This window comes from Pistacia vera, unplaced genomic scaffold (genome assembly GCF_008641045.1).
Source record: "Pistacia vera cultivar Batoury unplaced genomic scaffold, PisVer_v2 Contig8, whole genome shotgun sequence".
NCBI classification, from domain to species: Eukaryota; Viridiplantae; Streptophyta; class Magnoliopsida; order Sapindales; family Anacardiaceae; genus Pistacia; species Pistacia vera.
Genome location: NW_022196667.1, coordinates 286,412 through 301,178, shown reverse-complemented (window position 1 = coordinate 301,178; position 14,767 = coordinate 286,412). Strand labels below are relative to the sequence as shown.

Sequence of the window (14,767 nt, the reverse complement as noted above, 5' to 3'; positions counted from 1 at the left end):
TCCTGAAGGAAGATTGACACTAAAACATCCCCGTATTTAGTTTAGTATATATACATGGCCGAACGACTTGCACATACCCAAGATTTGCCGTAACGACAAATTGGTATCCAAAAGGTTTGGAAATGACAAACATGTACGTTCCGTCATGTGCTGTTAGTGATTTTTGTTTTCTAATAGTGAAAAGACTAGAATGCCCTTGACAGTTTGATATTTTAGTTTTTTATAAATTTAAAAATTTCTAAAAAACCCCATAGGTTTGCTAATTTAACTAAACACCCTAATATATAAAATTTTTGTAAAATGACAAAAACACCCCCACCACCCGTAATGCCAAATTCCGGCCACCACCACTGGAATTTGGCCAGAAAATTGCGTTTCTAGATTTGGCCGACGAGGCCACAAAACTCCATCTTTGGCCGTCGTTGACAGACAACGACAACCATTTCTTGCCTTCCATGCACCGTTAGATTGTCGATTATCGTATGCTCCACTGCATAAACCAACATCCCGCTCAAGCCAGCCTTGTTAACTTTCTCGACGCAGCATTTGGCCTTTGCAACGGATTCGCCAATGCAGAAGTGTTCGTAAAACGTGTGTCTAACCAAGCCAGTGACCATTTCACGAGTGATATTGATGTTCATTAGCTTGGAATTCATAACCCACATGTCGAGATCATAAAAAATCTGGTCGAAAATAGCCAGATCGTGCCAAAGATATGGTCAGAAAAGACAATAACAACGCAAGCCTGCCCAGATCCGATTGGCCTTGCATCGTTACGGCGCTGATGGCCGACGATGGGTGGGTGATGTGATGGTATTGGGTGGGTTGTAATTTATTAAATGTCCAAAAACTTAATTAATCAAAGGTAAAATTATAATGATAGGTTTATGCAAATTAAATGTGTTATAAGGATATTATTGTCTTAAAATTTTATTAAAAATAAGATTACTTGTAAACTTAAATACGCTACTTTAAGTATTACAACAGATGACAATCAAACGTAGTTAGCTAATATAAGATGACTTACCCCAACCAAACGCAACCTTAAATTTATTCGTAAACTCATTTCTTCTTTCTTCTTTCTTCCACTTCTCTGTTTCAAATCCGTTCTCTTCCTCCTCACTCTCTTTCTCCTCTTTCCTTCATCTCTTTCTCTTTCATTATTTTCTTTCCTCCTCCCCAATCACACCCTCTAGTTGCCGCTGTTTGGCAACCAGATCTTGCCAGCCAGCCAGATCGCCAGGGTTCCGACTGAAGACTGAAGCTACTGAAGTTGTGAAGCCGTGAAGAGTGATGTTACGGGTGGAATTGATGATTAAAATGGCCTCAACAACCCTTCCAATGGATTGATTTGTGATGTTTTAAGGAATTTTCAATTGTGTTAGGGTTTGATTTGTGAGTTTCTAGTTTGATTTTGTTGAAGTCAAGGGTGAAATTGATGATTGAAAATGGTTGACCAATTTTTCTTGAAGTTGGATTAGTGGTGGATTGATTTAGTTGTGAAGAAGATTGCCGATTTTGTGGAGGATTTGTTGGAGTAGGATCTGATTTTGTGGAGGTTTACAGATGGCCTTTTCTGTATCACGGTCTACTACCTTGTCAGAAAAAGATACGAGTAAGTAGTAGAAAATCAAATTAAATTTTCATAAGTAAATAAATAACAATAAAAAGTTTTCGGTATGTTTTTATTGCAGATGATTTCACGGATTACCAGCCACTGTATGAAGCTATACTCCAGGGGAACCTGGAACATGTAAAAAAAATCTGTGAAGACCCAAAAAAACATGCGTTAGAAGCCAGGATCTCGATACGCTTGGACACAGCTCTTCATGTGGCTGTTGGTACAGGCAAGGCTCATGATATTGTGGAGTATCTATTGATTAAAATGTCAACGGATCAACTGGCAGTGCAAAACAAGGAGGGCAACACAGTCCTCTCCGTAGCTGCAATCGTTGGCAATGTCCAAGCAGCCAACATGATACTGAAGAAAGAAGAACTTCTACACTTAATTGAAGTTAGAAACGAATCTGGCTGGATACCTTTGATTGAGGCTGCTCAGCATGGCCAAAAGAAGATGATTAAATATTTATTGCCATTTAGCAGAAGCTACTTGAAGCGTGTTTCTGTAACACATTTTGAAGCAGAAAAGTCTGGTGTTTTTTTCGTAAATCTGCTTATAACTGCTGGATTTTATGGTGAGTTAATTTTTTCTTTTGCTATTATTACTACTGCTTAATGAATACACTTTAATGAGATAGCTGATACTTCTAAACAGATTTCAAATCCATGGCCAGTAAAATTCTCTGCTAGTAGTGCAAATTTCATTTTACTTTATTGATGCATATTTTTAGCCATTTCGTTGACGTATAAATTTGAAATTAATAATCCTAAATTCCTGTCCATCATAATTATGTCTCAGACTTGGCACTAGACGTGCTCGAAAAATATAAAAGTTTTGCTACAATGGAGTTATATGGTGGCGACTCCCCTCTGAGTAGAATAGCAGCAAAGCCATCGGCATTTTCAAGTGGCAGGCGACAAGAGCTAGAGGTTTGGCACCCCTTGTACTTCTCTAAAGGTGAGCATATATTTCTTACACACTAATAAATCTTCTATTGCGTCCATCATCTCACATATATCCCTATTACTTTTTTTTTTATCCCTATTTTCTGGGTTCTAAGTTTCTCTTACCTTTTCATGCATTAGTAAAAGTTATTTTTATTCTTCCAGTATTATTCCTACTCTGGAGATGAAGATATTTAATAGAGAGATAATTAATTATGAAATGATAACACGTTGAAATTAAAGAAAATTAAAAACCATCAATCTTTTATAAAAAATTAAGAGCGAAGAAAATTTCAAAATTTTTGTTAAAACAATCCAGCTCTCGAGGGGCTGCTCTCTTTCTCTCCTTTTTATGCATGCCACTGAAAGGAATCTGAACTTTTACGTATGAAACTCTAGCATGTTTTCTTCTTCTGATTTACAATATATTTCTCGCTAGCTATATATATATATTAATGTGTGTTTAAGTTGCAGTTCCAAGTTATAGGAAGGAAATACGAGAGACACGATTGATGCATCACAAAGCACTTCAACTTGTCAAATACTTGTGTGGGGAAATTAAAAGTAGTAAGCCAGACTATAAAAGAGCTATCCGGTTACTAAAACCACCGCTCCTTTTAGCTGCAGAATTGGGGCGTTGCGAAGTGGTGGAAGAGATTATAAAAACATTTCCAGATGCAATCTGGTTTACAAATGAAAAGAATCATAGTGTATTCCACTTGGCAGTCTTGAAGCGTCAAGAGAAGGTATTCAATCTCATATTTCAGATAAGCGGTCACAAACATTTGTTGTTGATGTCCCAAGATGTTGACGGAAATAATATCTTGCACTTAGCTGGAAAATTGGCTCCCGAATATCAGCTCCATCGCATCCCTGGTGCAGCATTACAGATGCAGCGTGAGTTACAGTGGTTTGAGGTACTATGACTTTGTTATAAACATTATATATGCATGTTCATTTACTTCAGTCTCTCCCCCAAGCCAAATGCATCCCATATCCATATGTATGCTAAAACTTCTTAACCTATAGCAATTAGTCTAAAAAGGAAACTGTTATTAGAAGTTCAATGTCTCATTTTTTTAGTTATTTTATTATTAATATTTTTTCTACAGGAAGTAGAGAAAATTGTGAAGCCTAATTACAGAGAGGATAAAAATTCTAAAGAAGAAACTCCAGCAATGATATTTACTGAACAACACAAGAAACTTGTTGAAGACGGTGAGAAATGGATGAAAGTTACAGCAAACTCATGCTCAATAGCTGCGGCACTGATTGCCACTATAGTATTTGCAGCAGCAATCACTGTACCTGGTGATTACGCGGATAACGGCGTACCAAAATTTTACAGAGAGGCAGCCTTCAAGATCTTTAGCATTTCAGATGCACTCTCTTTATCCTCATCAATTGCTGCCATCATAATGTTTTTGTCCATCCTTATGGCACGGTATGCAGAATATGATTTTCGTTATTCCCTACCCACAAGGTTATTACAGGGTCTTTTAATGTTGTACGTCTCTCTAATTACCCTGATGGTAGCGTTTTGTGCCATTGTTTTTCTGGTGTTTTGTGACCAAAAGGCAAATTGGTTATTTGGTTTAGTGGTGGGCTCAGCCTTAGTGCCTGTGTTCATGTACGCTGCTTCGCAGTTTCCCCTCTTACGGGAACTGTTGATTTCCACATATGGCCCTGGCAGTTTCCGCAAGCAAGGCACACGAGTCCTCTACTAAGTGATGATAAGTTATAAAACATATTGAAATTAGTCTTTTAAGAGAGTGTGATTAGATAAGAAAAGATTTGCTCTATTATTTTGAATTCTACTGACATTGCTGTATTGCTATCTTCATATGGGCTGAAATACATGAAACTGTTATTATCACGATCTAGTTCCGATTCTGAATTATCTTAATATGAGAGCAAATCAACAGAGAGAATGTTGAATCTGACAGCAAATGCATTCTATGTATCTACCACATGGATTGACAGATATCAAAAATAGAACCACATGGAAATAAAGATGGTTTAAAAACCAATATTGTACAAGCTAAGTATGAACAAGACTATTACTCCGGAGGGTTTTTGGCCGTTGATATAGTTTCGAATTATTTATAAGCATGAAATCTTTTAAAATTTCCACAAATGATCAATTACAGGCTTTTAAGAGAAAGTCACTTTGTCATATGGACCTCTATTGTAGTCTTGAGAAGCTTTCTTTATGGGCCTGATAAATTGATCTTCGTGGGCTAAAGGGAGATTGAACTCACTTGAGTGAACCTCACATTTTCATAAGGATTCAGTTAGAATAATTCTAAATGTATAAATTTTTATATACAAATTGATGTGGAGACGAGCACATGTAAAAAAGCAATTAAATTAATGAAGATAAATGATATTTCAAGAATAGAGTTCTGTTACACTATTTTGTGGACAAGAATTTATATGTTCAATTTGTACATATATAGACATGCTATAAATGTAATGTGCATAAGTCTTTCTTTAAAAATGAAATTGATATCTTTTTATAAAGAAAACATATATATTAATAGAAACTTAAATTTCATCTATAAGAGGTTAGTTGAACAGTCATAATTACGGTTTGCTTTCACAAAGTTTAGGGTTTGAATCCTAGCATGGATATCTATATAATTAAAGCTCATTATTTTCTACTTCTCAAAGATAATAAGGTTCTATATACTGCAGTTGAATTTATGGATTATTAAAAGAGAAAGAAAAAAAATTTGATGTAAAAAAATACTTTTAATTATAATTGGCTAATCATGTGTTTAGTTAAACGAAAACTTGCTCTTCACTTACCAATATTTATTAGCAATGATTAGTCTTTCCTTGGATTAATATAGTGTTAATAATAAGGTAATTGTATTACTCATCCCTTCTATTTAATTTTACTTTATTCTTATATTTACTTGTATATAACTATTGTAACACAAAAAAAAAAATTTCTAATTTCAGAAGTTGCCAAAATATTGTTATGTAATTATATTAATTTCATTTATGGGAAAACTTTTTAATTATGTATTATATATAAATTACTTATGCATAATGTAGTAAAATTGGATATTTTATGAAAACCACCGTAAACCACCGATAATCACCCTAAATCACCACAAAATCCCTGCCCATCCACTGCAAAAACCACCTTCAAACCAACCTTAAACCATCACAAAAATCATCTTACCATGGATACTCACAAAACCTCCGTCAAACACAGATAACAAAATTAAGAAGAAAACTCGCTATCAAACTCCCGAAGACTAACGAAATGACCAAGCAAATTTCTTGTGGCAGCCATAGGAGCCGGGAGCTGCTCTTAGTAGTGCCGCCACGCAGGTCACGGCCTCCAGGTAAGCTCTTCGCTTCAGCACGCGAGCTGTTGAAATTTCATTCTAATTAGCTGAAACTGAAGATTGGTTGGGTTTCTTGGTTTAGATTACAACTTGAGTGTTCAGTATTTAAGCATGAAATGCACCTCCGGCTCTATGATGGATAATAAGTTTTCTTGTATTTTTTTTGCATGGATCAATTATGGGCAGATGTTGAAATATGGGGTTGTTCGAATGCATGATTTTTCCTTTTTTTTTTCCTCCTATGTTTCTTCTTTTAACTGTATTATGCAGTCGACATTTCTTCCAAGCTGGCTGAAGATCTTGTCTATTTTATTGGTTTTCGAATTGAGAGCTTTAAAAGGTTTTAGACATAAGTAAATGTGTTAAACCCGAAGTGAAAATTGCTGTGCCACAGTAATCCTGTCTTTCCTCAGTTATTTAGTGCTCAGTACCTAACAGATTCAACCCTGGATTAACAATTTTTTTTTTCTTTTAATAATCTGCTTGTTTTATCTTTATCTGATTATGTAGGAACAGGACTACAATAACATCTACATGGATAAATTGCTAGACGTCATGCCAACTAGTCATTATAAACCACCAATCATTGTTAGTAGCTTAGATATTGTAGGCTGCCTAGCTGCCAAGTGTAATGTTACAAAAATGTACAGATTGACAAACAAGTGTGGTTCATAGGTTGCTTAGATTTCATTTGATGTGTGATCACATCAATGGCAGGAGAAGATTTTATTTTGTAACCGATTATCCTTAATTCCTCTTCTCCTGAGCGGTGTTTTTCATAGTTGTCTTCTACTTTCTTTGCTCTGCTTTTACTGCTTAATTATGACCTGAGATGGAAAAATTGAGGTTGTCATCTCATATATAATATGTTACTCATATACCAATCTCAGGGAGTTCAAATGTTGCTCTTGCAGGTACACATACTTTGTAGATAATCTGGATACTGCAAATACAAACTCTGTTAATTTGAGGGCTGCATTGTCTGCTGCCCCCCTCTTCCATGTCACTTTTCATTCATTTTATAGTTGCTGGAGTTTTGATTAGGTCTTTGATTGTGCAGGAAGATCTCTTTGCAAAATATGGGAGACTTGCGTGTGCTTGTTGCAGAGAATAAAAACAAGGTAAAGCTTGATCACACCTAAATAAAAATATTGAGAAAATTGATTTGGGGCTTTCAAATGTGCATAGTTCATGGTTGACATTTTCATGTTGTGAATTTTTCTGGAGTGGTGGTTAAAACTGTAGTTTTATTAAACCACCAAAAAAATAAAAAAATTGTTTGTCTTTATGGAGATGGTCGTATCCGATGAGTGAGAAATTTGCCGTTCATTGGAGGTATGCAATAATAAATGGTGATCATTAAAAGTCATACAAATAATTCGTTGATGGGTGTAAGAAAACCAACTTTTGCTACAGAGTCCCTCTCTTCCTCCCTCTGTTTTGCTCCATATATATATTAAATTTACGTTAATAATGAGAGCTATACAGAAAAGAACAAGCATTTTTTTTTTATTTGTTCTAAGAAAGATTCTGGTTTTCATGTATAAAATTTACCTAAGGTAAAGAAGATTGTGCAAGGGCAGTTTGATTTACTCCGCTCAATTTGTAAGCCATTTCTTCAAGAATATTTGGCCAAAGACTTCTTGAGAGTCACATCATCTGGAAGTCACCAAGCAAATATATCACAGGTTTGTAAAATTCGACCTTTATTAGTACCCAAATACTTGATTATGTATTGGCCTCATACCAAATATGACATATATATGTAAAATTTAGGTTAACCTCTATTTACTTATGTTACTTATAATCAATTCTTGAGAAGGGTTCTGTTATGGATCTAACTCGGTTTTTAATTTTTGGAATTTATGATTTCTCCATTGTTGGTTCAATGGTCCACTGTTTATACACAATATAATTGTTCTGGTGTAAGTAAATTCTTTTTCATGAAAAAGTTATAAGAATTTGTTTTATTAAGGAAACTGTTGTTTGAACAGCTTTGTTCTTGTCATCTTATGCTTTGAAGCGCCGAGTTCTTACATGTTTCTGTCGTTTGAATCAGGCTTGTGGCTTGCTAGTCACTTGTCCACCAGAAATTAGAAGTCAAATGGGCATGAAGCTTGGAGAGAAGAAGATAATAAATGAATATGGTATTAGGGGTGTAAACGAGCCGAGTCGAGCCAAATATCACCCTAAACGAGCCTGACTCGGTTAAGCATTAGACGAGTTCGAAACGAGTCACGAGTTGACCGAGTCAGGAAAATTCGGCTCGTGACTCGGCTCGTTTATAAACGAGCCGGTAGTTGGCTGGTGACTAGACTCGTTTAACGCGAGCTCGAATTGGCTCAATTACGGCTCGTTTGGCCCTTTTTTAATATAACCTACAAATCTTGTTTTACACAAATCAGATCCAATTTTTGATAAATTTGCATCTAAATCAACATAAATCACATCCAAATCAACATACACAACGTATTACACAACAAAATATACAATCCAAGACAGACAGACAAACAAACAAACAAACAAAAAAAAAAAAAAAAAAAAAACACAAATGTCCATCAAAATTATCATCAAAACGGCATAGAACTCAAACTTTCGGAAGTTGAATCTCCAATGGTTCCTGTGTTTGTGGGTGGCTTGGTGTGATAATCGAGAAATTGTTTTTGGGGTTTCTTGTTTTAGGGTTCTTGATTTGGGGGGGAATCAATTTATGCGATTTGATTTTGGGTTAATTGGGGTTATTTGGTTAAGGGTTAATTTATGATTTTTTAAACCTTTTAGTCTTTTACGTATCAAATTACAAAAAAAACCCAAAAACTTTTATTATACGCAAAAAACCCTAAACGAGCCACTATTGGCTCGCGAGCCGAATCGAGCCGAGTCGGGGTAGACTCGAACTCGGTTCGGTAATTTATTCGAGTCGAATTCAAGCCCAGTTCGAATATTTAACGAGCCGAGCCGAGCCGACTCGTGCGAGTCGGCTCGATTGACAGCCCTATATGGTATGAACTTTAGCTGGTATGCACAGAATAAAAGGAAATATTATTTTCTGAGGCAGTGTACAAACTAAAACTTATGGTGCATCAAATATTCTTCAATAGAGCATGTGATCGAAATTTTTTCATCAGACCTTATATACTTGATAATAACTACTTGAATGATTACGTACTATACCTTTTGCTGGTCGAGCTATAAATGAAGTTATAATTGGTTCAAGAGAAGAGGCAGCTAAATGCATGCAGACTGTTCTGCGGCGAACTATAATGATTTCAAGTGCAAGGCAAGCAGTCTCTGGTTTACTTGCTGTAGGTTGTATCAATGCTACTAGATATCTTGCTAACAAAATGTAGAAAGTTCGAAGATCTTGGACATAATTTTTCCCATTTTTCTTCCTCAAAATTCCAATATGAGATTTGATAAACGAGGAAGTGAGCTGATGATTTTGTCTCTTGATTATCTTTACTACAAGCTGTTATAACTATAAATCATAAATTTTGCAGATTAAGTAGTCTTATGCTTCATTATCGTCACTAGATAGGAGGCCCACACATTGCGCGAGTTACTTATAAAATTGTATACAATGTATAAAATATCATAAGATTAAGTAAAATAACACAGTAGAAAATATTTGTATTAGTATTTAATTTAATCTCTAATGAATAATTAAAAGAAATAAATAATAAAGAATTTACTTACTGTAATCTGATATAAATATTACATGTTCATGTATAGAGCTGGGCATTTGGGACCGGGCCCAAAAGCCCAGCCCCAAAACCCGATCCTAGGATCGGATCGGTCTTTGAGAGGACTGGTCCTAGGAGGCCTGGTCCCAAAACGGGACTAGGCCTAAGGAGGAGGGAACGGGCAGAGTTAAATTTGAAAAGAGATTGGATTCACGTGGTGAAGGCAAATTTTTTCACCAGAGATGTGTTTGCCACATCATCAATTTGATAGTTAAAGTAGGTTTAGATGTTATACATTTAAAGATGGAGAGATTACACAAAGCTATCGGATTTATTGTCAGCGGTAGCAATAAAAGATGGCAGGAGTACGTCAAATATTGTAAGCAAGAGGAACCACTGGTTCGACCTTTGAAGTTATGTATAGACATGCCTATCAGTTGGAACTCTACCTGCTTGATGTTGGAAAAAGCTTTGCCAACCGCGAAACAAATTACAGATTTCGTCAACCGGAAAAACCATCCAGAGGAAGTTGTCAGCTATGATGATTGGGTGGTTTGTGAACTTTTTTATTCATTTCTTAAAATTTTTTATGATGCTACTAATACATTAAGTGGTATTTATTATCCAACTACTAATTTAGTGTTAGATATTTTACTTCAAATTGCTAAAACTTTTGCTCAAGATAGATATAATAACATTTTACGTGAAATTGTTTTAAATATGGAAGAAAAATATAAGAGATATTGGTTAGATATTTCATTCTTATATGAATTAGACATTTTTCTAGATCATATGTTTAAATTACCCGTAGTTAACAGTGTAATTACTGAGTTAGGCCAATATTTAGGATATGATTATACGTCTTATTTGATTGACTTTAAACAAAAATTGGATAGACTTTTTTCTTTATATGAGAACAGGTACAATGGAAGTGGAAGTGAAACGTCTAGGAGAGGTGATCAGGACCTTGATGCAGCCCTTCATCAAGGATCGAGCAAGTGGACGTATGTGGAACGTGGCGGAAGCTCCAACTCATACATACATCGACCAAATGAGTTGAATCGCTACCTACAGGTGGACCTGACCTTTATGACGATAAAGAAGCAACTTGACATAGATATTCTTCAATGGTAGAACCAACATGAAAGTCGATTCCCCATTGTATCCCAAATGGCACGTGACATTTTATCTGTGCTAGTTTCTATAATTACATCCGAGTCAACATTTTCAACGAGTGGTCGGATTGTTGAAGACAGAAGATGTTCTTTAACCAATGAGATGATTGAAGTGATAACGTGTTTGCGGGATTGGACTCATGTAGAAAGAAGACTACAATAGCACCCTGAAGATCCCAAACTACTCGAACTCTTTAAGAATACAGATTTGAATGATGTAACTAGTGTTGACGATGAAATTGAAGATGAATAATTTAATATAAAAAATTATTTAATTGTTTATTTGTGAAGCGTGAATGTGTGAAATGTGAATATTACATTTATGTTAAAAATTAAAATTAATTATTTAATTATTTATTTTTTCAATTTAATTAAATTTTTGGAAACTTACTAATCAACCCCTGAAAAATACTAAAAACCCCCTATAAAATTTTATTTCGCCCCTAAAATATAAAAAAAGATCAGGGGGGAAAAAATTATCTAAGTCCATAGGATCGATCCTGGGCCGATAGGACCAGTCTCTACCAGTCTTAGGGTCTGGTCCGGATCCTCATTTTTCTCATAAGCCTGGGACCCCATGAGTGACTGGTCCCATTTGGAACCAGTCCCAAACGGGCCCAAGCCTGGTCCTACTTAGGACTGGTCCTTGACCAGCTCTATTCATGCATACTTATTTAATACAAATAAGTAATATTAAATTGTGATGTTTTTTTGAAATTATATAATGTACGAAGTATCATTATATAATTTCAACATTTAGATTATTAGAGTTTAAACAGTTTTAACTTGAAAAGGAAAAATAAAATTAATTTAACATGACTAAGACTAACTAGGGGTGAGCGGTTCCGGATACCTTGCATTTTTCGGGGGAACCAGAACCGGAACCGCACAGTGCAGGTTCCTAAATTCAAGGAACTGGAACCTAAAATGCAGGTTCCGGTTCCTTTCCCGGGTACCCTGTAAAAAATCAATTACCCCCTGTTAGTTTAAAAAATGATAAAAATACCTTAAAAGTTTACAAATACACCTCTAACAAATTTTGATTACTCATTCATTTGTGTCTAATGTAACTCATAACCTCTAATCTCTAGGCAATACTTGAATTCAATCAATTCATCACAATTCACATAAAATTCTTCAATCAAAACCAAAACAGAAACAATTATTCATCACAATTCACATCAAATAACTTCACTAAAATCATTCAAACAAACAACAATATAGAAAGTTAGAAACTATCACCAACTTCTTTGATTCTCCCACTAATTTCAATCACTACAATTATAAAACTACAAAACAACCCAAAAAGCATAACATGAGTACATGACCCATGTCTAATTCTCCAAATTAGGCATGGATGTTCCTTCGTCAAGTGATTGAAGTCCAATCATTTCTACAAAATAAACACAAGAAAGTTAATTAGTAGCTTCAAAAAGTAAAAACATTGAATAAATTTATTTACTAATAACTTGAAATAAATTTAAGAGATAAGAATATAATCGTAACTTAGTTAGATACTATACCTGCTTCATAAGCCTTTGCATCATCCAAGTCATCTTCATCCAAGGTAATTACTAATATTTATAATATAATGTCATAATCAATTAAGTAATCATTTAATTATATAATGTTATAATTAATTATGTAATCATACTATAATGTAATGTTATAGTGAATTAAGTAATCATACTATAAATTTTTAATGTAATATTATAGTATGATTACATAATCGTAACTTAGTTAGATACTATACCCGCTTCATAAGCCTTTGCATCATCCAAGTCATCTTCATCCAGGGTAATTACTAATATTTATAATATAATGTCATAATCAATTAAGTAATCATTTAATTATATAATGTTATAATTAATTATGTAATCATACTATAATGTAATGTTATAGTGAATTAAGTAATCATACTATAAATTTTTAATGTAATATTATAATTAATTAATTTTTTAATCATTTAATTAAGTTTGTACTAATGTTTATAATGAAATGTTATAATTGATTAAGTAATTATACTATAAATCTATAATGTAATGCTATAATTAATTAAATTTCTAATTATTTAATTAAGTAATATACTAAATGTTATAACTTATAAATCAATTAATTAAGTAACAATCAATTAATGTAATGCTATAATTAATTATACTATAAATCAATTAAGTAATGTTATAAAATTATAATTAATTAAGTAATCATTTAACTATAATGTAATGTTATAAACTTATAATTGATTAAGTATGATATTTATCTAGTAATTAAATTTATTAATATTTATCAATTTATCATATATAATTAATTAATTACTGATTTACTATAGATATACTTAGAACTTGATAATTGAAGTAAATAACTAAATATATTATTATTCAATTAAATATACTATTTTATTCAAAAATAGTTCTTTTTAATAACATTAAAAATTTAAAACACTTTTAATTGGATCATAATTCCAATTATTCACTTAATTAATCAAAACTTTAATATTAATATATTAAAGTTTTTAATATGGTGTAATTTATATGAAATAAGTATAATTGTATTAATATATTTATTTAATTAGGTTATTCTAAAAATTTAACTTTTTCTATTTTAAATTTTTTTATATGTAAAATAATAGAAACCTCCCATTATTCACATTTCACAAATATTTCATTACAATCCAGGTTCCAAAGATCGGTTCCAAACCGGGTACCCCTTACATGTTCCAAACAGGGTACCCTTTTTAGGTTCTTTTTATTGGTTTCGGTTTTGGTTCCTCCATACACAAGAACCGAAACCGGAACTGTACAGTGTCGGTTCTGGATAGGTTTCAATTTTGGTTCTGGTTCTACCCTCAGGTTCCAATTCTACCCACTATCCGCGCTCATCTCTATGACTAACTATAAATTGGTGTAATAGACTTCAACTAAAATATAAAGTACAGAAAAGGTAATACAGGCAACCATTTAAGCCAGCTGCAAACAAGAAATAAAAAGGGCATTCTTTTGAGGGAGAACAACATTTTCCCACCCAAGGTTTGATGAAACAATCTTTCCCACCCATTAAGTTTCAAAATGACACTTTTCCACCATCCGTTAGGTTCTGTTAGTGTTTTCAGTTAATATTTGACTGAAAAGATAAAAATACCCTCAAATAGTTTATTCCTTAATTAGTTTATTATAAATTATAATTAGTTAATTCAAAGTCTTTATTCGATTATTTATTAGTCCAAGTATAAAAATACATTTTTTTCTTTCTTTATTTAATTAATTAGGAATATTGATTTTTTATGTTTATTAGTAAAAATGAAAAATATTATAAATAATAGTGATGTATTATTGATGACATTATAAATAAATACAGTATTAAGATTATTTAACTTTAAACAATTTTATAGTATTACTCATAACTTTTTAAGTGAGGTTAACTATTTTTTTTTTTTTGAATTTTTAATATTTGGCTTTTTGGCTAATTAAAAAATAATAAAAACTTTATAAAGTAAAATATTTAAGGATATTTTTGTTTTTTCAATAAAATATTAATGAAAAACATAACAAAACCTAACAAAGGGTGGAAAAATGTTATTTTGAAACTTGATGGGTGGGAAAGGGTCGTTTCGCAAACCTTGGGTGGGAACATGTCGTTATCCCTTCTTTTGACTCTTTTGGTCACATTCATTTACTCCAAAGTGAAACTGAAGCGTGAGAAACCGCAGCACCGCTTGATTCTTTTGCTTTGTTTGTTTCGAATTTTGCTATTCCGAAAAACAAAAACACATCTTGGCGACAGTTTTAATTATTTGAAGTGCACGCTACCTGTTTGATAAAAATTCTCTTCGAAACTCATCGTTCTGTTTTCAACTTTTGTTTTGGAGTAAAACATGAGCTGAAATGCCAACCCTTTTCGCTTTTCTTTAATACTACTGCCTGGTTCATGGAATGAGCATTGTTATGGACTGATTACAAGTATTCGCCATGGGGGTTTATGATGG

The 14,767-nt window shown here is 33.2% G+C and overlaps 1 protein-coding gene and 1 pseudogene across 1 annotated transcript; both read left to right on the top strand.

Moving 5' to 3' along the window:
- The window catches only part of LOC116117106, a 29,879-nt pseudogene extending 20,602 nt beyond the window's left edge, over positions 1 to 9,277 (top strand).
- Positions 3,031 to 4,441, top strand: LOC116117095 (protein ACCELERATED CELL DEATH 6-like). Its single transcript, XM_031403123.1, has 2 exons — positions 3,031 to 3,482; positions 3,678 to 4,441. The coding sequence occupies exons 1-2, from the start codon at positions 3,078 to 3,080 to the stop codon at positions 4,290 to 4,292; spliced, it is 1,020 nt and encodes a 339-aa protein (XP_031258983.1). The 5' UTR covers positions 3,031 to 3,077; the 3' UTR covers positions 4,293 to 4,441.
- Positions 9,278 to 14,767: the final 5,490 nt, after the last annotated feature.

Bases quoted from the DNA above. Each gene is read 5' to 3' on its own strand.
- LOC116117095 (XM_031403123.1), top strand. From the start codon at position 3,078: ATGCATCACAAAGCACTTCAACTTGTCAAATACTTGTGTGGGGAAATT. The intron at 3,483-3,677 runs GTACTATGACTT...TTTTTTCTACAG, and splicing joins GTGAGTTACAGTGGTTTGAG to GAAGTAGAGAAAATTGTGAA.